The sequence below is a fragment of the Trachypithecus francoisi genome, unplaced genomic scaffold (genome assembly GCF_009764315.1).
Source record: "Trachypithecus francoisi isolate TF-2019V2 unplaced genomic scaffold, Tfra_2.0 Contig01585, whole genome shotgun sequence".
Taxonomy (NCBI): Eukaryota; Metazoa; Chordata; class Mammalia; order Primates; family Cercopithecidae; genus Trachypithecus; species Trachypithecus francoisi.
Window position 1 is genome coordinate 8,480,799 of NW_022681444.1, and position 20,777 is coordinate 8,501,575.

At 48.9% G+C, this 20,777-nt stretch overlaps 1 protein-coding gene across 1 annotated transcript; it reads left to right on the forward strand.

Moving 5' to 3' along the window:
• The first annotated feature begins 7,927 nt into the window (after positions 1-7,927).
• On the forward strand, positions 7,928-19,478 carry EXOSC2 (exosome component 2). The gene is made up of 9 exons (XM_033194118.1): positions 7,928-8,077; positions 10,184-10,285; positions 12,277-12,322; positions 12,849-12,938; positions 13,998-14,063; positions 15,499-15,567; positions 16,774-16,950; positions 17,691-17,819; positions 18,323-19,478. Exons 1-9 carry the CDS (start codon positions 7,956-7,958, stop codon positions 18,401-18,403), a joined length of 882 nt encoding a protein of 293 aa, XP_033050009.1. The 5' UTR covers positions 7,928-7,955; the 3' UTR covers positions 18,404-19,478.
• The last annotated feature ends 1,299 nt before the right edge of the window (positions 19,479-20,777 follow it).

A 20,777-nucleotide genomic window follows, 5' to 3' on the forward strand; every position in this document is an offset into this window, starting at 1 on the left:
CTTGGACACACAGATGAGCCTCATTTGGAACTTCAGGGGTGTACTCCCAAAGACCCCCATACTTTGAGGGATTTGTCCTGCACCGTGGAAACTGGGGCACAGGCAGGGTTGGACACCTCATGAGTTCACTTGCAGGCCCCATCTGGGGTTCACTCCCTCAGGCCAGTGGGGGAAGTCACCTTTGGTTCTCCTCCCACTGGAACCTCACTTCTCCTTTGACACTCCACCATTAGGTTCCCACTGCCTCCGATGGCCCCTGCATTCCCCCCTCCCATGCAGCCCCCACCCAGGCCTCTTGTTCCCTTGACCAAAGTCTATCTGTCCTGAGTCCCCCTCCCTTGGATGCCAAGGGGTGAAGTGGCAGGTGGCTTGTCCTGCCCACATGTTGAGACTCCCAGGAAATAACTCTGGCTTCCTGGAGTAGGGGCTTCCAGAGTCAGATACTCAGAGAAGTCGGTGAGGCCCTTGAACAGAAATCTAAATTGTTCTCCATAGGTCGTTCTGGCCTGTGAAGTCTCAGCTAACAGATCCCAGGATCCCCATCACAGGCTCCAGAACCCACCTGGTGGTAGCTGGCTGTAACTGCAGACCAAGGTGCCTCTGCTTTGCCCACAGATCTGTTTCCATAGAAGTGTGCGGCCCTGGGTGCCAGGGCCTGGGATACCAGGGTGAAAGGATGTGACTTGTGGCTTGCACGCTGGAGGGAGGCATGATGCTGAAAAGCCTAACCTCTTACTTTGCTTGCATTTGCAGCAAAGGCCTGAGGCCCCTTTCCTGAGATTGCAGTCCCCCTAATCAAAGACATACAAACACAGCCAAGGCAGTTTCTGTGGACCAGCCCTGGGCTTGGGGCTTTATTTTTATTTTTGAGATGCAGTTTCGCTCTTGTGGCACAGGCTGGAGTTCAATGGCTCACTGCAACCTCCACCTCCAGGTTCAAGCAATTCTCCTGCCTCAGCCTCCTGAGTAGCTGGGATTACAGGTGTCCACCAGCATGCCTGGCTAATTTTTTGTATTTTTAGTAGAGATGGGGTTTCACCATGTTGACCAGGCTTGTCTTGAACTCCTGATCTCAGGTGATCCACCCGCCTCGGCCTCCCAAAGTGCTGGGATTACAGGCATGAGTCCAGCCAGGCTTAGGGCTTTAAACACATGCATTCCAGAAATCCTCCTCATAAACCCACAAGTGGATACTACCCTCCAATCTTTTTCCCTAATGCTCTTTTAATCAATGTCCATTTGAAGTACAAGAAAACGCAGCTGCTGGGCGCAGGGGCTCACGCCTGTAATACCAGCACTTTTGGAGGCCAAGGCAGGCAGATCACCAGGTCAGGAGATCAAGACCATCTCTTCTGACCTAGCTTTGGAAGTCATATAGAGGCATTTCTGACATATGCTGTCCATCAAAGCAGTCATAATCCTGTCCTGTGGCAGGGGACGATGCACAGAACCCACTGCTTCTTTTTTTTTTTTTTTAATTTTTATACGAAGTTTTGCTCTTGTTGCCCAGGCTGCGGTGCAGAGGCACAATCTCAGCTCACTGCAACCTCTGCCTCCTGGGTTCAAGCAATTCTCCTGCCTCAGCCTCCCAAGTAGCTGGGATTACAGGCGCCTGTCACCATACCCAACTAATTTTGTATTTTTAGTAGAGATGAGGTTTTACCATGTTGGTGAGGCTGGTCTCAAGCTCCTGACCTCAAGTGATCCACCAGTCTCAGCCTCCCAAAGTGGTGGGATTACAGGCCTGAGCCACCATGCCCAGCTAATTTTTGTATTTTTAGTAGAGATGGGGTTTCACCATGTTGGCCAGGCTGGTCTTGAACTCCTGACCTCAAGTGATCCACCCGCCTCAGCCTCCTACAGTGCTGGGATTACAGATGTGAGCCACTGCACTCGGCAGAGAGCTGTTTTAAGGGTCCTGAAATCTGACATGGTAGGCCAACATGGAAGTGACTGTCATGGAGAAAGATCTTTGTTCTAGAAACAAGAGGCAGGGTGTGCCGTGCAGAGCCGCACAGGAAAGCACTGGGTTGGTCAGGAGGCAGAGGGAAGGAGGGGAAAACATGAGCAAGAGCCTTTATTGTGGTTTCCATGGGAAGGAATGGGTGAGGCAAGGTAAGCAGGCTTAGGATTGGTTGGTTTGACAACTGCAGCAGGTGCTGGGGTATAAGGACTTTCCCTAGTTGTCTGGTGTCTGGCCTTGGGATGATCAGGGCAGTTGGATACTGGTCCTGAGTAAGAGAGCCTAATAAAGGAGGTGTTTGCGGATGTGGGCTCTGGATTGGGTGGTGTGCGTTTGCAAGGGACCTCCTGGGTGAGTTGTTCACTATCTCCAGGAACCGGTTAACCCTGGGTGGGGCAGTCCCTCTGGGAAGAGCAAGGCCCCAAAATCTCAAAGCATCTGAGTACAGAAAAGCAAAGGCACTGGGCGCGGTGCATGCCTGTAATCCCAGCACTTTGGGAAGCTGAGGCGGGCAGATCACGAGGTCAGGAGTTCGAGACCAGCCTGGCCAACATGGTGAAACCCCGTCTCTACTAAAAAGACAAAAATTAGCCAGGCGTGGTGGCGGGCACCTGTAATCCCAGCTACTTGGGAGGCTGAGGCAGAAGAATCGCTTGAACCCGGGAGGCAGAGGTTGCAGTGAGCAGAGACTGTACCACTGCACTCCAGGCTGGGCAACAGAGCGAGACTCCATCTTAAAAAAAAAAAAAAAAGCAAAGACATGCTTAATACAAGGGCCTACTACATATCAAGCATACATAGGAAACAGGCAGTGAACAAAATGGACAGTCTGGGTATTTGTGAGGTTCATATCGGGTGGGAAAACAGGTGATGAGCAGACAAACAAACCTGTATTTTGTAAGTATATTGTGTTTTTTCAACAAATATTTTATAGCTGCCCTGTGTGCCAGGCCTGGTTCTAAGCATTGATATATGATGAACAGAACAGATCAAGTCCCTATTTTCAGCACATGCATGTTCTAGTGGAGGGAGACCGCAACAAATGAACAAAAAAAAAAAAAAAAAAAAGAAAAAAGAAAGAAAGAAAAGAAAACAAAAAGAAAAGAAATTCAAGCCCAGGCACAGTGGCCCACACCTGTAATTCCAGCACTTTGGGAGGCCAAGGCGGGCAGATCATTTGAGGTCAGGAGTTCGAAACAAGCCTGGCCATCATGGTGAAACCCTGTCTCTCTGAATAATACAAAAATTAGCCGGGCGTGGTGATGGATGCCTGTAATCCCAGCTACTCAGGAGGCTGAGGCAGGATAATCGCTTCAATCCAGGAGGCAGAGGTTGCAGTGAGCCGAGATTGCGCCATTGCACTCCAGCTTGGGCAACAAGAGCGGGACTCCATCTTAAAAAAAAGAAAAAGAAAAATCAGTGACAAGAAGTAAAACAGGATCAAGGGATAAAAAAAAGGACTGGAGAGTTATTCCAGATAAGGTGATCAGGGAAGTCTTCTCTGAGGAAGTGATGTTTGAGCAAGCCATGAGTGAGGAGAAGGAGCCAGCCACACAAAAGCCTGGGCGAAGAGAATTCATGCAGAAAGTGACCAGAGTAGCTGGGCGCCGTGGCTCACGCCTGTAATCCCAGCACTTTGGGAGGCCGAGGCGTGTGGATCACGAGGTCAGGAGATCGAGACCATCCTGGCTAACACGGTGAAACCCTGTCTCTACTAAAAATACAAAAAATTAGACGGGCGTGGTGGCGGGCGCCTGTAGTCCCAGCTACTCAGGAGGCTGAGGCAGGGGAGTGGCGTGAACCTGGGAGGCGGAGGTTGCAGTGAGCCGAGATCACACCACGGCACTCCAGTCTGGGAGACATAGCAAGACTCCGTCTCAAAAAAAAAAAAAAGAAAGAAAGAAAGAGACCAGAGTAAAGGGCCCTGGAGTGATGAGGAGCCTGGTGCTGTGGCACCGAGGGGAAGCCAGCTAGTCTTGAGGCAGGAGAACAAGGTCTGGAGGCAGGGAACATAAGGCTGATTCACACTGACTTTCTAGAAGTAAATCAAAAGGAAAACCTCAACTTTCCACATCCAAGTAACAAAAGGACCAGAGGCTACTCCCTTTGCAATCCCGGCTTTTCTGTGCGGCAGATGAAAAACTGAAAGTACCTCTAATCGGTCCCTTCTTCCCACAGCCAGTCAGGCTGCTCGGGGGGCCAAGTCTTCATTTGCATAGGAGTATAACTTTGTAACTTCACTTCAGCCTCTGATTGATCACTTTCCACAACCAATCAGACATTTGCGTAGGGCGTAACTTGTAACTTCAGCCTCTCATTGGTCACTTTCTACAACCAATCAGACTGATCACGGGCGGCTCCTTCATTTACACAGGGTGTACACCAAATAACCAATGGGAAGCCTTTAGAAGGTATTTAAACCCCAGAAACTTCTGTAAGGAGCCTCTTGAGTTTATTTGCTTGGGTCGTTCTCGCCCTGTGGAGTGTACTTTCATTTTTAATAAATCTCTGCGTTTGTTGCTTTATTCTTTCCTTGCTTTGTCTGTGTGTTTTGTCCAAGACGCCAAGAACCTGGGCACCCTCCACCGGTAACAGTCTGGCTGCAGCATAGTGAGTAATGCAGTGGGTTAGAACGAGCGTGAGGTCAGAGACAGGCAGGAGTTTAGAAGTGTTGGAAGCAGGGAAGTGATTTAATCTGTTTTTAAAGCTTCCTCTGGCTGCTGTGCGGAGATTGAAGGAAGGACAGAAGTAGAATTAGGAAGACAAGCTAGGAGGTTATCTCCCTGGTAAGAGATGCCGTTGATCAGCCTGGGGCAGTGGCTGCAGAGATGCACAAAGTAGCATCAGTGAATCTTAAGACCTTTTCCGCCACTGAAATTACATAGGGAGTTAAAACACGCACAGACTTCTGGACCTTACCTTTGTAGAACCTCATGAAAAGAAAATAAATCTTGGGGCCACAAAATCACTAAGCTAAAGGCAAAAGTAAGTCAAGCTGGGAACTGCTTAGGGCAAACCTGCCTCCTGTTCTATTCAAAGTCACCCCTCTGCTCACTGAGATAAATGCATACCTGATTGCCTCCTTTGGAGACGCTAATCAGAAACTAAAAAAAAAAAAAAAAAAAAAAGCAACCATTTGTTTCTTATCTACCTATGACCTGGAAGCCCCTTCCCAGCTTAGAGTTGTCCCGCGTTTCCGGGCTGAATCAATGTTCATGTCTCCCCAAAATGTATAAAACCAAACTGCGCTCCAACCACCTTGGGCACATGGTGTCAGGACCTCCTGAGCTTGTGCCACAGGCACACGTCCTCAATCTTGGCGAAATAAACTTTCTAAATTAACTGAGACCTGTCTCAGATATTTGGGGTTTACAGCCTCAATGCCTAAGAAATCTATACTGTTTACAAGCCCCCTGGGATGTGCTGCTCTGTCTCCGGGTACCCACTTGTCTACTGGTGGTAAAGGGGTAAGCTCGGTGGCTCATGCCTATAATCCCAGCACTTTGGGAGGCCAAGATGGGCGGATCACTTGAGTTCAGGAGTTCAAGATCAGGTTGGGCAACACGGTGAAACCCTGTCTTCACAAAACAATACAGTCGGTGGCTCAAGCCTGTAATCCCAGCACTTTGGGAGGCCAAGATGGGCGGATCACTTGAGTTCAGGAGTTCAAGATCAGGTTGGGCAACACGGTGAAACCCTGTCTTCACAAAACAAATACAAAAAATTAGCCGAGCCTGGTGGCATGTGCCTGTAGTCCAAACTATTCAAGAGGCTGAGGTGGTAGGATTATCTGAGCCCAGGAAGTCAAGGCTGCAGTAAGCCATAATCGTGTCATTGTACTCCACCTGGGTGACAAAGACCCTGTCTCAAAATAAATAAATAAATAAATAAATGTGCGTGTGATGATGCAGAAAGAGGATGGGGGAGGGGGAGTCTGCCGTTTTGGATTCTAGTCCCAGCTACAGGTCTGTTTGAGGGGCTCGGTGGCCCCAAGTGATCATCAGGGATAGCAATGCCTACCTCGAAGATGGGCTGAAAGTGAGGAATACTAACATAGTATTGTAATGCACTCAGCAAAGGACCAGCCGAAGCACTCGGTTTATGTTTGGTAAAGGGTGTAGGTCTGGGGTAAATCGCGTGCAGTTGGAACACACATCGGCTTTGCTGCCATCTGCTAATGTGAATTCCCTTCCTTTTGGGGCCTCGATTTCCTCCTCCATAAACTGGTATCCACAATGCCAACCTTGTGACAGGCTCCACGAATGTGAACGCTGTGAGAATGCGCGGGGTAAAGGCGACATGTCTCCCTCCCGGGAAGAACTTGGATGGTGTCAGGCCTGCACTCTCGCTCCGCCTAGGGCCGCTCGCTGGGCCTGGCTTCCTGGCCGCTGGGCTACGCGGGCTCAAAGGACACCATCGCCCTCTTATGGCCGCGGCAGGACTGGACCAAGGGGCTGGGCTCTAGCGCCTTCCTTCAAGCACGGCGGAGGGCGAGGGTCTGGCCGCCCACTTACTCAGGGCCTTGGGGCACTAGCATTCACGTCATGGACTGCCTGGCAGGGCTGACTTTCTTAAGTGTGGTCGTGCGCCTTGCTTAAGTGGAAGAAATGCTGTCGCTTTGGAGATTTATAAAACAATTGGTTCGATGGATCTTTCTTCAGGAGGCAGACTTGGTTTACCTGCTTTACTGACCACAGCTGATGCAAATGATTTCATTTAATCCGCTTAGAGTCCCTGTGCATGGGGAATTACCACCCCCAATTAGTTTCTTGTGAATGCAGGGCAAGGAGAGGGAGACGGTAGTGGAGAACGGGGAGAAGGGGCGAAGGGTACGCTCCTATTAAAACGGAGCCGCAGCAAAACCCACAGAAACATCTGTCTGTTCCCTGCTGAATCCTTAGAACAGCGCCTGGCACACACGAGCGCTCAACTCGCTGTGTAACTAAATGCAAGCCATCTTTGTATTATGTGTGCACTTCCCTTCCCTACCAAATATACCTGGCTTGCAAAGTTTGACCTATATTGTTAGACGATTTGTAACTTGTTTCCAAAAGAAATATTGGAGTAAATTAGCTTGCTTAAAGAAGTCGTTATGAGAGGCCGGGCGCGGTGGCTCAAGCCTGTAATCCCAGCACTTTGGGAGGCCGAGACGGGCGGATCACGAGGTCAGGAGATCGAGACCATCCTGGCTAACACGGTGAAACCCCTTCTCTACTAAGAAAAAATACAAAAAACTAGCCGGGCGATGTGGCGGGCGCCTGTAGTCCCAGCTACTCCGGAGGCTGAGGCAGGAGAATGGCGTGAACCCGGGAGGCGGAGCTTGCAGTGAGCTGAGATCCGGCCACTGCACTCCAGCCCGAGCGACAGGGCGAGACTCCGTCTCAAAAAAAAAAAAAAAAAAAAAAAGAACTCGTTATGAAAGAACAGAACCAAGTGAGAAGTATCTGGAGCCCGATTTGGAGGTATAGATGATGATGCTGAGCCAGCACCCACGGGGCGGCAGCAATGTAGAATACTGGGGCTACTAGGAACCGTGTGGAAAGGGGCTCTTCTCTCTGTTCAAATAGTGTTTTCTGTAGATCCCATCTCTCCATCCTCTTGGGTTCTCTCTTAGAAAATACCGGATTTCAGCAGCTTAGAATTGGACAGAAACTCAGAGGTCCGTTTCTCAATTATCGCTAACCCTTGTAAACAATAAATGGGACGGTGAGTACAAGACAGTTTTGGTAAAAAGTCACACGCCACACAACGTGAGATTGTGTTATTCCACGGGTGCTCCCTTGCCAATAGTAAACATGGCAGCTCGGCTCCCTTCCCTTCGGGTTCGCGTTATTGTTGCCAATTGTAAACATGGCCTCTAGGCCGTGAGTTCTCATTGGCAGCTGCTCTGAGTCCCCGCCCTTCCCCGCCCCTCCGAACGCGGCCAGGAGTTGCGGAGTCGGATATCGCGGCTCTACGCTGAGCTGCGCCTGCGCAACTCGTTGGCGCCAAGATGGCGATGGAGATGAGGCTTCCAGCGGCTCGCAAGCCTCTTAGCGAGAGACTGGGTCGCGACACTAAGAAACATCTAGTGGTGCCGGGGGACACAATCACTACGGACACGGGATTCATGCGGTACGTGGGGACTTGGGGGAGTCGAGGCTTCACAGAGCGGCTTCAGGGCTCTCTGCACGTGGTCCAGGCCTCGTATCTCTGTGTGTCTAACTCCCCGCGGGACCCCAGGCACTTCGTCTGCGCATCCTACTCGCCTCCCTTCCGAGCCTCGTATTTCTTGCTCCCTGCGTCTTGTGTGTCCCTTTCTGCATTTGTCTCAGCTCCCTGAAACCCTCCACTCCTGACCTCTGGTGGCTGTGACTTTTGGGTCTTCTGCCTGAGGTCCAAATCTTTGAGCCTTCCTTGTAGGAGACCTGGAAAACCGGGGAGAGTTAGGCGCAGGCTCTCTTTCCAGTTTTCAGCTCTCTGAGGGGACGGTGGGTGTTCTTGGCCGCCTCCTCTTCAGTTTAGAATCCGTAATTGTTCGGGCAAACAGTTACATTGTGCTGAATGCACCCATTTATACACATTTGAATCTAAGGGGTGCAGTACAGTGTGTTGTAGTTAAGAGGGCAGGCTCTTGAGTCAGACAGTTGGGGTTCCAGTCCTGCTACTATCACATCTTATTAGCGGCATTGCCTGTCCACGGTCAGTTTCCTCATCTGTAAGATAGTGATAATAACAGTATGATACGGTAATGAGGATTAAATGAAATAATTATGTAAGAAAAGAAGTAAAACCAGCCATTATATCGTCATCATAGATAACACTAGCGTTTTAACCTTTTTTTCTGTACATGTATATATACAAAGGGCACAGCATTCATAGCATTGCCCTTTAACCTGTTAGTTTAAGGCTAGTGGATCCTAGGAAATTTTTTTTTTTCGTTTTTGAGATGGAGTCTCTCTGTCGCCCAGGCTGGAGAGCAGTGGTGGGATCTAGGCTTATTGCAACCTCTGCCTCCTGGGTTCAAGCGATTCTCCTGCCTCAGCCTCCTGAGTAGCTGGGATTACAGGCACCTGCCACCATGCCCAGCTAATTTTTGTATTTTTAGTGGAGACGAGGTTTCACCATGTTGGCCAGGCTGGTCTCGAACCCCTGACCTCAAGGGTGATCTGCCCGGGATTACAGGCATGCCCAGCCCCTAGGACTTTTTTTTTTTTTTGAGACGGAGTCTTGCTCTGTCGCCCGGGCTGGTCTGCAGTGGCCGGATCTCAGCTCACTGCAAGCTCCGCCTCCCGGGTTCACGCCATTCTCCTGCCTCAGCCTCCCGAGTAGCTGGGACTACAGGCGCCGCCACCTCGCCCAGCTAGTTTTTTTTTTTTTTTTTTTTGCATTTTTTAGTAGAGACGGGATTTCACCGTGTTAGCCAGGATGGTCTCGATCTCCTGTCCTTGTGATCCACCCTTCTCGGCCTCGCAAAGTGCTGGGATTACAGGCTTGAGCCACTGCGCCCGGCCGGAAATTTTTTTTTTTAATGAGACGGAGTCTCACTCTCGCCCAGGCTGGAGTGCGGTGGCACAGTCTAGGCTCACTGCAACCTCCACCTCTGGGATTCAAGCAGTTCTCCTGCCTCACCCTCCTAAGTAGCTGGGATTCCAGGCGCACGCCACCACGCCCGGCTAATTTTTGTATTTTTAGTAGACACGGGGTTTCACCATGTTGGTCAGGCTGGTCTCAAACACTTGACCTCGTGATCCACCCACCTCGGCCTCCCAAAGTGCTGGGATTATAGGCGTGAACCACCGCACCTGGCCAGGAAATCTTAAGATTCATTCTTTCAATAATGCTTTCAACATATATTTACATTTCGTGCAGTTAGGATATAACGGCAGAGTGAAAAATCTCTGTCCTGGTGGAATTCTAATGGAGAATGTTAGGCAATAATGCAATGGGGAAAAACGTGGAGCAGGGTCAATGGAATGTGGGGGGAGTGGCGGCAACGGGGTGGGCTGTGTTTTCAATGGCACAGTCAAGGTAGGCCTGCTGGAGAAAGTGACACCTGAGCAGTGATTTCCAAGTAGCCAGTCTGGAGAAGGAGCTCTGAACGCAGAGGAAGCAGCCAGCACAGAAGCCAGGCTTTGCAGGGGGAGCTTGTTAGCTTTGAGGAACACATTGTTCTTGAAAGGAGAGAGGTCACCTCCAGTTACTCTGGTATCCTTTCTTTGTATCTTTGCCTTGCATCAGGGGCCACGGAACATATATGGGAGAAGAGAAGCTCATTGCATCTGTTGCTGGCTCTGTGGAGAGAGTAAATAAGTTGATCTGTGTGAAAGCTTTGAAAACCAGGTGAGAACAAAAGGTGTGTATTCCCTTTCTTGTGGCATCCAGGTTGTACAACCAGGCTTTTTCTGCCCCCTCCATATCCCCTACCCCACCCCTGCCTGCCCTGTCATGCTGTAAGTCTGAGATTTTGACCATGAATGTAGGTGGGGTGGTGCAGATCAGTGCAGGCTTCAGAGGTTTTCCCATGTTATGTCACCACTCCAAGCCTTGGTTACCTCCTCTGCAAAGTGAGTATAATAGCATGGCCTACTTCACAGGATTTTCTTTTTTTTTTTTTTTTTGAGACGGAGTCTCACTCTGTTGCCCAGGCTGGAGTGCAGTGGCACAGTCTGCTCACTGCAACCTCTGCCTCCCGGGTTCAAACGATTCTCCGGCCTCAGCCTCCCAAGTAGCTGGGATTACAGGCACTCGCCACCACGCCTGGCTAATTTTTTTATACTTTTAGTAGAGACAGGGTTTCACCATGTTGGCCAGGCGGGTCTCGAACTGCTGACCTCAGAAGATTTCCCCCCACTTGGCCTCCCAGAGTGCTGGGATTACAGACGTGAGCCACTGCGCCTGGCCTAGGATTTTCTTTAGAATTCAGTGAGATGGTGCATGTAAAGTATTTAGCACAGGGCTTGATACCTAGAAGCATTCAATGAAGGTTAGCCCCAGAAAGCAAGCCAGTGAGGTTGGAACAGAGTGAGTGAGGGAGAGAGTAGGGGCAGATATGAGCAGAAAGCTGAGGTGGGCAGACATGGGCCTGCCTTGTAGCCAGAGTAAGCATTTTGGCTTCTACTTTGTGTAATCTGGGAAGCCCCTGGAAGGGGTGGAGCAGAGGAGGGACTTGATCTGGACTTAAGCTCACTGTGGCTGCTGATGGGAGATTGAAGGGGGATAGAGCAAGCTTAGGGAGGTGGATTAGGGACCATACTCATGATCTGAAGTGATGGTGGCTTCGACTAAGGTGGTAGCAGTGGAAGGTGGAGGAGTGATTGGAATCCACATAGATTTTATTTTGTGAGTGTTTTTTTGAAATCATGAAAAGTTGTTAGGTTTTGTATTCTTTGGGGTTTACTGTACATGGGACCCAGTCAACTGTGAATAGAAATAATTTTACTTCTTCCTTTCCAATTTGGATGCCTTTTATTTCCTGCATATGTTTTAAGGGTAGAGCCAGCAGGATTTGCTACTGGACTTGTCCTGAAGTGTGAGAGAGAGAGAGGAATCAAAGAACTCTCCAAGGTTTATTGGCCTGAGCAACTGGGGATGGAGTCACCATTGACTGAGATGGGGATAACTCATCCCCATCTCGGTTTGCTATGGAGGACTGGAGGGGGCTGCAAGAAAGCTTAGTTTTGGGCGTGACACATTTGAAAATGCCTATTAGTCATCTAAATGGCAGAGTTGGGTAGCTGGCAGTTGAGAAGGATTTGGAATTCAGGAGAGTGGCACAGTGACAGCACAGAGTGGTATTTTAATGGTATTAGATTGAGTGGCCGAAAAGTGAAGAGGTCTAAGGACTTGGCCTCAGCACCGAGTACGTCTCATTAGAATTGTGGATGAGGAGCTAGCAAAGGGGCTTGAGAGGAGCGGGCAGTGAGTGAGTAGAGGTGACATGAGCAGACTCATGTGGTTGGCGTCTGGCTCAGATTTCCTTTCTCTTCCTTTGGCTGTTGCAGAACTCATCCATGTGCCACAGGAAAATGTGTCAGTGTCATGTTTTTCAGCGTCACGTAATTGAACAAAATAGGGTTTTTTTTTTTTTCGGCTAAATGAACTACTCGGAATAGCGATTTGTTTGAGGATAGTTAATGGAGACTTTATACATGGAGGAATGTGTGAAGTTAGCAATTTCTGAAAATAAGTCCAGACAATATAGTTACATGAATTTGCTGAATGTGAAGCCTATTCAAGGCTTTCACTCTGTTGAACCAACATCTCAAATGGTGTGTGGTCTTGTCAGAAAGTCTGCTCACAGATGCACGAATCCCTTGTGTTTTATCTTTCAGATACATTGGTGAAGTAGGAGACATTGTAGTGGGAAGAATCACAGAGGTAACGTCAATATCAGATTGGTGTTTACAAAGTCGAGGCAGGCTGGCGATTTCATTCATGGGACAGTCATTCTACTTGTAGTTACGTGAAAAAGGCATACGTTGCATTTGGCTATTGTGTGGCCTCTGATGTAAATATGTGGCTTGTTCGATTTGGGATTACTGGTTACTTTCTTTTTCTTTGAGATGGAGTCTCGCTCTGTTGCCCAGGCTGGAGTGCAGTGGCGCAATCTTGGCTCGTTGCAACCTCCGCCTCCCGGGTTCAAACGATTCTCCTGTCTCAGCCTCCTAAGTAGCTGAGATTACAGGCATCTGCCACCACGCCCGGCTAATTTTTGTATTTTTAGTAGGGTTTCATCATATTGGTCAGGCTGGTCTCAAACTCCTGACCTTAAGTGAGCCACTGCCTCGGCCTCCCAAAGTGCTGGGATTACAGGCGTGAGCCACCGCACCCAGCCTTACTGGTTACTTAAGATGTGAACTCCTGTCCCTGGAGCATGTGTCCAGGTATGGAACTTGGCTTATAGGTTCAACAGAAGAGGTGGAAGGTGGAGACCAACTCCAGGCTGGATTCGGTCTTGCTGCTCTCGTCCATGAACCTTCCTGGAGGAGAGCTGGTAAGGGCTACAGCTGGGGCCATGGACTAGAGCCCAGTGGGGTGGGGGGAGCTGTGGGACCCTTTGTTCCACCAGAGAACTTTGCTTTACAGTGAGGTTACCCCTTTGACTCCTGTTTGTCTGCTGTGAAGTTTGCTGCCTGGATGTGTATGTAGACTTTTCACCCTGTCCAGGTCTCCCGAAAGAGGGAGCAGTTGGCATATGGTAGGATCAGCAACATCCATGGGGTGGGATCCCAACAGAGAGTTGGGGAGAGAAGCTCTTAGATGCTTGTTGTTAATAGTTTTCCTTTTCTGGACGTATCAGCTTTGCACAGTGAAGATGTTCCTTGGAAAGCTGTCTTTACATTAGTTTTTTGTGAATTGAAAGCCATTTGGTTATTCCAGACAGCCACAGTAACTAAGCCACAGCCTTTTGTAAAATACCATAGTTCACCTTTATCTTCAGTCCAGCATGTATTTACAGAGAGGCTTACTGTGCCAAGCTCTGTGCCGAGTGCCAAGCACGACTGAGTTCCCTAGCAGGGGATATAAGATAACTGACCTAGTATCTGGCAGTAGAAGAATAAATAAGCTGTGGTTATACAAAAGGAGTGGTTAATTCCAGTGAGAGAAGCTCGTAGGAAAGACAGGCATTGGAGTTGATCCTGGAAGGATGGAGAGACTTTAAATGACTAGTTCAGGGAATGTGAGATAAAGGGAAATGTGTGAGCAGAGATATATGCAAGCAGGAGTTAGTCTGGTCCTGCTGGACCACAGAGAGCTGTCATGGAAGATGAGTGTGGAAATGTTGGCTGGGTGAGATTGGGAGGGGTCTGAATGTTCTTAAGAGAGGGAAAGAGGAAGAGAAAAGGACTGTGGAAAAGTCTCTTGAGATGGAAAGTCGTGATTATCACTCATTCCCCTCAAGTGGCTCGGGTTACCTACTTTTGCCATAGTTCTCAGTGTTTGAATATTGTGGTTGGCCTCAAAAATCTCAAAAGGAAGTGAAAGAGAAAGAAGCGATGGAGACCTTTCTGAGGATCTGGCTTAAGTAATGTCATTTCTTTGTATATTTCAGAGGAGAAGATCTGCAGAAGATGAGCTTGCAATGCGAGGTTTCTTACAGGAAGGGGACCTCATCAGTGTATCCTGTGCTTTGCACTGCAGCCTCTTCATGCTTTTCTGTGGGGCTGGGAAATGGGCCTTCCATTGTATGTCTCTGACGGAAGAACCATTAGACCAAGTGTCGGGCTCTGCTGTGTCCTTTCTCAGTCTCCTTAACTCAGGCGGACTCCTCAGCTCTTGTTCAGACCTGCTGCTAAGTCATTTCTTTGGGTCTTGTGACTTATGGTAGCCTGTGCTTTAGGCTTTTGTTAATGATGTTAACTTTTAGCCCAGGGAGTGGAAGAGGTGTTGTTCACATCAAGATATTAATGACAGGCCAAGTGTGGTGGCTCATGCCTATAATCGTAGCGCTTTGGAAGGCCAAGGAGGGAGGATTGCTTGAGCCTAAGAGTTCAAGACCACCCTGGGCAACATAGCAAGACACCCTCTCTACAAAAAAATAAAAATAAAAAATTAGCTGGGCATGGTGGCACATGCCTGTAGTCCTAGCTACTCCGGAGGCTGGGGCCAGAGGGTTGCTTGAGCCCAGGAGCTCAAGGCTACAGTGAGCTCTGATCACACCACTGCATTCCAGCCTGGGTGACAGAGCAAGACTCTGTCTCTATTTTATGTTATTTAAAAATTTTCTTTTTTTTTTCAAGACGGAGTCTTGCTCTGTTGTCCAGACTGGAGTGCAGTGGCGTGATCTCAGCTCACTGCAACCTCCGCCTCGCGGATTCAAGCAATTCTGCTTTAGCCTCCCGAGTAGCTGGGATTACAGGTGTGTGCCATATTCTGGTAATTTTTGTATTTTTAGTAGGGACGGGGTTTCACCATATTGGCCAGGCTGGTCTTGAACTCCTGACCTCAGGTGATCTACCCACCTTGACCTCCCAAAGTGCTGGGATTATAGGCATGAGCCATCATGCCTGGCCTTCAATTTAATTTAATTTTATTTTGTTTTATTTTTTTATTTTTTTGAGACGGAGTTTCGCTCTTGTTTCCCAGGCTGGAGTGCAATGGTGTGATCTCGGCTCACCACAACCTCTGCCTCCCGGGTTCGAGCGATTCTCCTGCCTCAGCCTCCTGAGTAGCTGGGATTACAGGCATGTGCCACCACGCCCAGCTAATTTTGTATTTTTAGTAGAGACGGGGTTTCTCCATGTTGGTCAGGCTGGCCTGGAACTCCCAACCTCAGGTGATCCACCCACCTCAGGCTCCCAAAGTGCTGGGATTACAGGCATGAGCCACCGCGCCTGGCCTTCTGTCTCTATTTTTTTAAAAAAGATACTCATGACAACCAAGGGGAGAGATGAGGTCACAGTGATGTCCTCTGGGTCTGTCTAAGATTGTTGAGCCTGGACCATTGGAGAGGGGAGGAAAAGATGGATGTGTGGGGTCAAGGGGCAGAGGCTGCAGAGGACAGGACAGCGTGTGGCTGAGGCTACTGTTTGTTCCTTCATCACCCTGGCCAGGCTGAGGTCCAGGCAGTGTTCTCTGATGGAGCTGTCTCTCTGCACACGAGGAGCCTGAAATATGGAAAAGTAAGTCGGGCTCTTGATGTTCCTGTTTGCCGACTGAGATTGCAAGGCTATTTCTGAATCCCTATAGCTCTCTGGAATTCTGGCCTAAAGAACCCCAGTAGCTAAGCATTAATAGAGGTTGGCATCCCACAAACTGATCGTGTTCCTTAAACATAACATCAGGGTTCACAGGTCAGGGTTCACAGGGTCATGGGCCAGTAGCCTTGTAAAGAACAAGTTTTATCCTTTTTCTCCAGGGAGACTGACTCTTTCCACAGAAGAGCCCCTCCAACTGTGGGCTGGGAGGTGCAGCTGTCTCTCCCTCCAGGGGGCGCTGCAGCTCAGTACTGGGGCCGGGGCTGAGGCGGTCCTGGGAACAAAGGGAGGCTGGGCCTGGAGCAACAACCCTTGGACAAGCGTCCAGTGAGTCCAGTGGATGTTATTGCTGGCAAAGCTTGCTCTGTCATCTGAGCCTCTAAATGGAATTTCACTGCTTTTCTTGTACGAGGTTGCATTATTGAAGCTATTTATTATTTTAAGGAGAGCATACTTCCTAAAATAAATTAGGATTTACTAGTCTCTTAGCTTTATCTGGGTGAACATTTTTATTTTCTGAGTGGAACAAAAACCTCTTCCCTTAATGGAGTGGCTGCAGCCAGCCACGTTCGTGTACATGGAGTAGGCAGAGGACTGCTGCAGTATGCTGACTTGCGCAACCCTGGGTCCCGTGGACTCGCCCTTGGCAGGACATGCACTTGAGCTGGCCTGCCAGGACCAGACATGGATTTGCACCCAGCTCCACCCAGCTCCTTACCTACCCAGAGGCACACATCTCACAGGCAAGATGAGTGTTTGGGGTTCAGGTATGAGCTAGGGTCCTGGAACAACACAGTGCCACTGGACCGGCAGGAGGCTCCAGCTCCCTCATTGGCTTCAACTTCTCTAATGTCTGGCACATGAGTACTGGCTTAGAGTCCAAGGGAGACTAAAGGGAAATGACAGAGAAGAGCATTGAAAGTCACCTTCTGCTGGGATATATGAATAGCCTCTGAGTCCCCAAGTGTTCTCTGCAAAAATGTGTACTATGGGTGTGCGTATAGGCGACAGCAACTGTAAACAGGAAGGACACCAATTTGAATATACTTAGGATGTGTATTCTGTAGTCTCCTTTTCATTCATCCCACTGATGATCCTGCAGTGACCTAGCTTTGTGGTGTATTTCTTTAGCTAGGTCAGGGGGTTTTGGTCCAGGTTTCCCCCTCCCTGGTGAAACGGCAGAAGACTCACTTCCATGATTTGCCATGTGGTGCCTCCGTGATTCTCGGCAACAACGGCTTCATCTGGATTTACCCAACACCTGAGCACAAAGAAGAGGAAGCAGGGGGCTTCATTGCAAACCTGGAGGTGAGCAAACACTGTGGCCACTGTCGGTGCGAAGGATGGGACTCAGTCTTTGCTGTGTTTTTGTGGCCAGTGAAATTGGTTGTTTTTAGCTATATTACTGCTGGAGGCTGAGTCACTTTGACTTTCCATCAAGGTGTATTCATGAACCGCATATTATCTTCTCTCTTCTAAGGAGATGAACTCAGTGAATGGTTTGATGTTTGTTGGTGGCGATGACAAAGTTGCAGGGTAAAGCCGAAGAGCCACTGAAGAAGCCATTCTTTTTTCTGTTTGTTTGTTTGTTTGTTTGTTTTGTTTTGAGACGGAGTCTCACTGTAGCCCAGGCTGGAATGCAGTGGTGCCATCTCGGCTCACTGCAAGCTCCGCCTCCTGAGTACAAGAGATTCTTCCTGCCTCAGCCTCCCGAGTAGCTGGGATTACAGGCGTGCCCCACCATGCTCTGCTAATTTTTGTATTTTTAGTAGAGATGGGGTTTCGCCATGTTGGTCAGGCTGGTCTCAAATTTCTGACCTTGTGATCCACCCGCCTCGGCCTCCCGAAGTGCTGGGATTACAGGCATGAGACACTGCGCCCTGCCCCATTCCTTTTAATCTCCCTTGGAGTTAGCTGTTTGGTTGGTTTGGAGTTCCAGGGTGATATTTTCTGAGTCATAAGTAATTTACTTGTGATTTTCTGTGGCTGGTCACGTATTTTGGTCCTGTTTATATTTCCCTTCCCTTCTCCTCTGTGTCTCCTTATAGCCTGTCTCTCTTGCTGATCGAGAGGTGATATCCCGGCTTCGGAACTGTGTCATCTCGCTGGTAACTCAGAGGATGATGCTGTATGATACCAGCATCCTCTACTGCTATGAAGCATCCCTTCCACATCAGGTACTCTCCTCAGGACCTCTCGCTTCTTCACTGATCTGTGAGCTGCTCTGTTGTTTGCTCAGAGACAATATGCGTGTCTCCCCAATACTTTCCAAACATCCATCAGTATGAACTGGCCTGAAACAGCCTTAATGAGTGTCTGGTAGATCTTTCCCTAAGATTCTTGCAATATTCTCAATGTGTAATGTCAGTCTTAAGGATTTTGGGGCTGGAGGTGTCAGGTGAGACTCGTTTATGAGAGCAACCTCGGACTGCATCTTACCCCAAATTTCAGCCAGCTTTTGGATGTATGTCAGAATAATTGTTCTTGTCGGCTACATCCCAGAGAATCTTGCTGATGTATCAGGCTGCTTGAGCAGATCATATCTTGTAACGCTTAGTCTCTGAGACATGAAAGGAATACAGAAAGTTTATGTTAACGGCTTGATTTATGTTTGGATTGGCTTGGCGGTCTGTTTATGGTTGGTTTCTCTTCTGAACAAATGCCTTTTTCCCTCTTTCAGATCAAAGACATCTTAAAGCCAGAAATAATGGAGGAGATTGTGATGGAAACACGCCAGAGGCTTTTAGAACAGGAGGGATAAGGAGGTGCTCCAGAAGGACAGGACTGTGGACCTTGCAGGAGTGAAGACTGTGATGTGTGGTCCCCATATGTGGCTCAGCGAAGACTCGAGAGATAATTACTTTGTCTGCATTGACAGCCCGGTGACTGCCTCCAGCCTACAGGCCTGCTTTCTCCTGTCCTAACACCAAGCCTGGGTGGCAGATGAACAGTGCTCCCTTGGGTTGCTGGCTGAGTCCCAGCATTAGGGAATAGTTTGAGGTCTTACAAAGTGTACAGTGTTCCAGTTGAATGGCCTCCCATCCTGGAATAATATGGAGAATCCTTTGTCTTCCACTCAGTGTCATTCACAAGGCACAGTGCCCCATGAAATTGCCCCAATAGAAAACATGGCATCCCTGACCCCCAAATGGTCTGTTTTGGCCTCCATTCCTATATCCTTTAAATGACTGAGAATGCAGCTGGTAAAGTTGGAAGAATAGTTAACCAAGCAGGCCAGGCGCGGTGGCTCATGCCTGTAATCCCAGCACTTTGGGAGGCCGAGGTGGGGCAGATCACCTGAGGTCGGGAGTTCGAGACCAGCCTGGCTAACATGGGGAACCCCATCTATACTAAAAATACAAAAAATTAACCAGGTGTGATGCGCACCTGTAGTCCACAGCTACTCGGGAGGCTGAGGCAGGAGAATCGCTTGAACCTGGGAGGCAGAGGTTGCAGTGAGCTGAAATCGCGTACCGCATTCTAGCCTGGGTGACAGAGCGAGACTGTTTCAAAAAAAAAAAAAAAACCAAGCAGACTTTTGCTTGGTTGGAATCTGATTTTCTGTTGCATATTCCTTATAGCCATTCATGCGATTATGTCCGTACCAGGCTGCCTTAATCTGTCATGCTTGGAGGGTGACTTGTAAGATGCTGAATTATTCATAATAGAGTGAATGTTCTGGGTCCATGTACTCTGAGAAATATGAAGAAAATAAACTAAGAAAAATGGAGACTGGAAAAACAAAGATGTTTTCCTCCTATAATCGAAGTAGTAGTGCGTTAACTTGTGGATAATTCAGGGTTAAAAGATAAAAAGACACCAAAGTTCTCGCTGAAGAATGTGAGAATTCCTGTGCATTGTTTTTTCTGATGACTATCTAAAAATAGTGCCCTGATGTAGGTTTGGGGGAACATTTTTATAAAGGGTATTATGTGCCTGTAATCCCAGCACTTGGGGAAGTTGAGTGGGCAGATCACCTGAGGTCAGGAGTTCAAGACCAGCCTGACCAATATAGTGAAACCTTGTCTCTACTAAAAATATTAGCTGGGTATGGTGGCACAAGCCTGTATGTAGTCAGCTACTTGGGAGGCTGAGGCATGAGAATCGGTTGAATGCGGGAGGCAGAGATTGCAGTGAGTCGAGATCACACCATTGCACTTCAGCCTGGGTGACACAGTGAAACTGTCTCAAAAAAAAGGCGGCCGGAGGTGGTGGCTCACGCCTGTAATCCCAGCACTTTGGGAGGCTGAGGTGGGTGGATCACAAGGTCAGGAGATCAAGTCCATCCTGGCTAACAGTGAAACCCCATCTCGACTAAAAATACAAAAAAAAAAACATAGCTGGGCTTGGTGGCAGGCACGTGTAGTCCCTGCTACTTGGGAGGGTGAGGCAGGAGAATGGAGTGAACCCAGGAGGCGGAGCTTGCAGCGAGCTGAGATTGCACCACTGCATTCCAGCCTGGGTGACAGAGTGAGACTCTGTCTCAAAAAAAAAAAAAGGCACTATATGCAAGTACTGTCTTAACATATGTGGCGAACTATTTTTGGTTTTTTTTGTGTTTGTTTTTGAGAGAGTGTCGCTGTGTTGCCAGGCTGGAGTGCAGTGGCTCGATCTCGGCTCACTGCAACCTCCACCTCCTGGGTTCAAGCAATTCTGCCTCAGCCTCCCAAGTAGCTGGGACTATAGGCGCCTGCCACCACACCCAGCTAATTTTTGTGTTTTTAGTAGAGACAGGGTTTCACCATGTTGACCAGGCTGGTCTCGATCTCTTTTTTTTTTTTTTGAGAGAGAGTCTCACTCTGTGCCCCAGGCTGGAGTGCAGTGATGCTATCTCCGCTCACTGCAAGCTCCACCTCCCGGGTTCACACCATTCTCCTCCCTTAGCCTCCCAAGTAGCCGGAACTACAGGCGCATGCCACCATGCCTGGCTAATTTTTTGTATTTTTAGTAGAGATGGGGTTTCACCGTGTTAGCCAGGATGGTCTCTATCTCCTGACCTCGTCATCCACCCACCTCAGCCTCCCAAAGTGCTGGGATTACAGGCATGAGCCACCATGCCCGGCCTGGTCTAGATCTCGACCTCGTGATCCACCCGCCTCAGCCTCCCAAAGTGTTGGGATTACAAGCGTGAGCCA

What these genes read in the sequence shown, in the direction of transcription:
- EXOSC2 (XM_033194118.1), top strand. Translation starts at nt 7,956, where the DNA reads ATGGCGATGGAGATGAGGCTTCCAGCGGCTCGCAAGCCTCTTAGCGAG. An exon ending in GGAGCCTGAAATATGGAAAA is followed by an intron (nt 15,568 to 16,773) that starts GTAAGTCGGGCT and finishes GTATTTCTTTAG; the next exon opens with CTAGGTCAGGGGGTTTTGGT. An exon ending in GCTTCATTGCAAACCTGGAG is followed by an intron (nt 16,951 to 17,690) that starts GTGAGCAAACAC and finishes GTCTCCTTATAG; the next exon opens with CCTGTCTCTCTTGCTGATCG.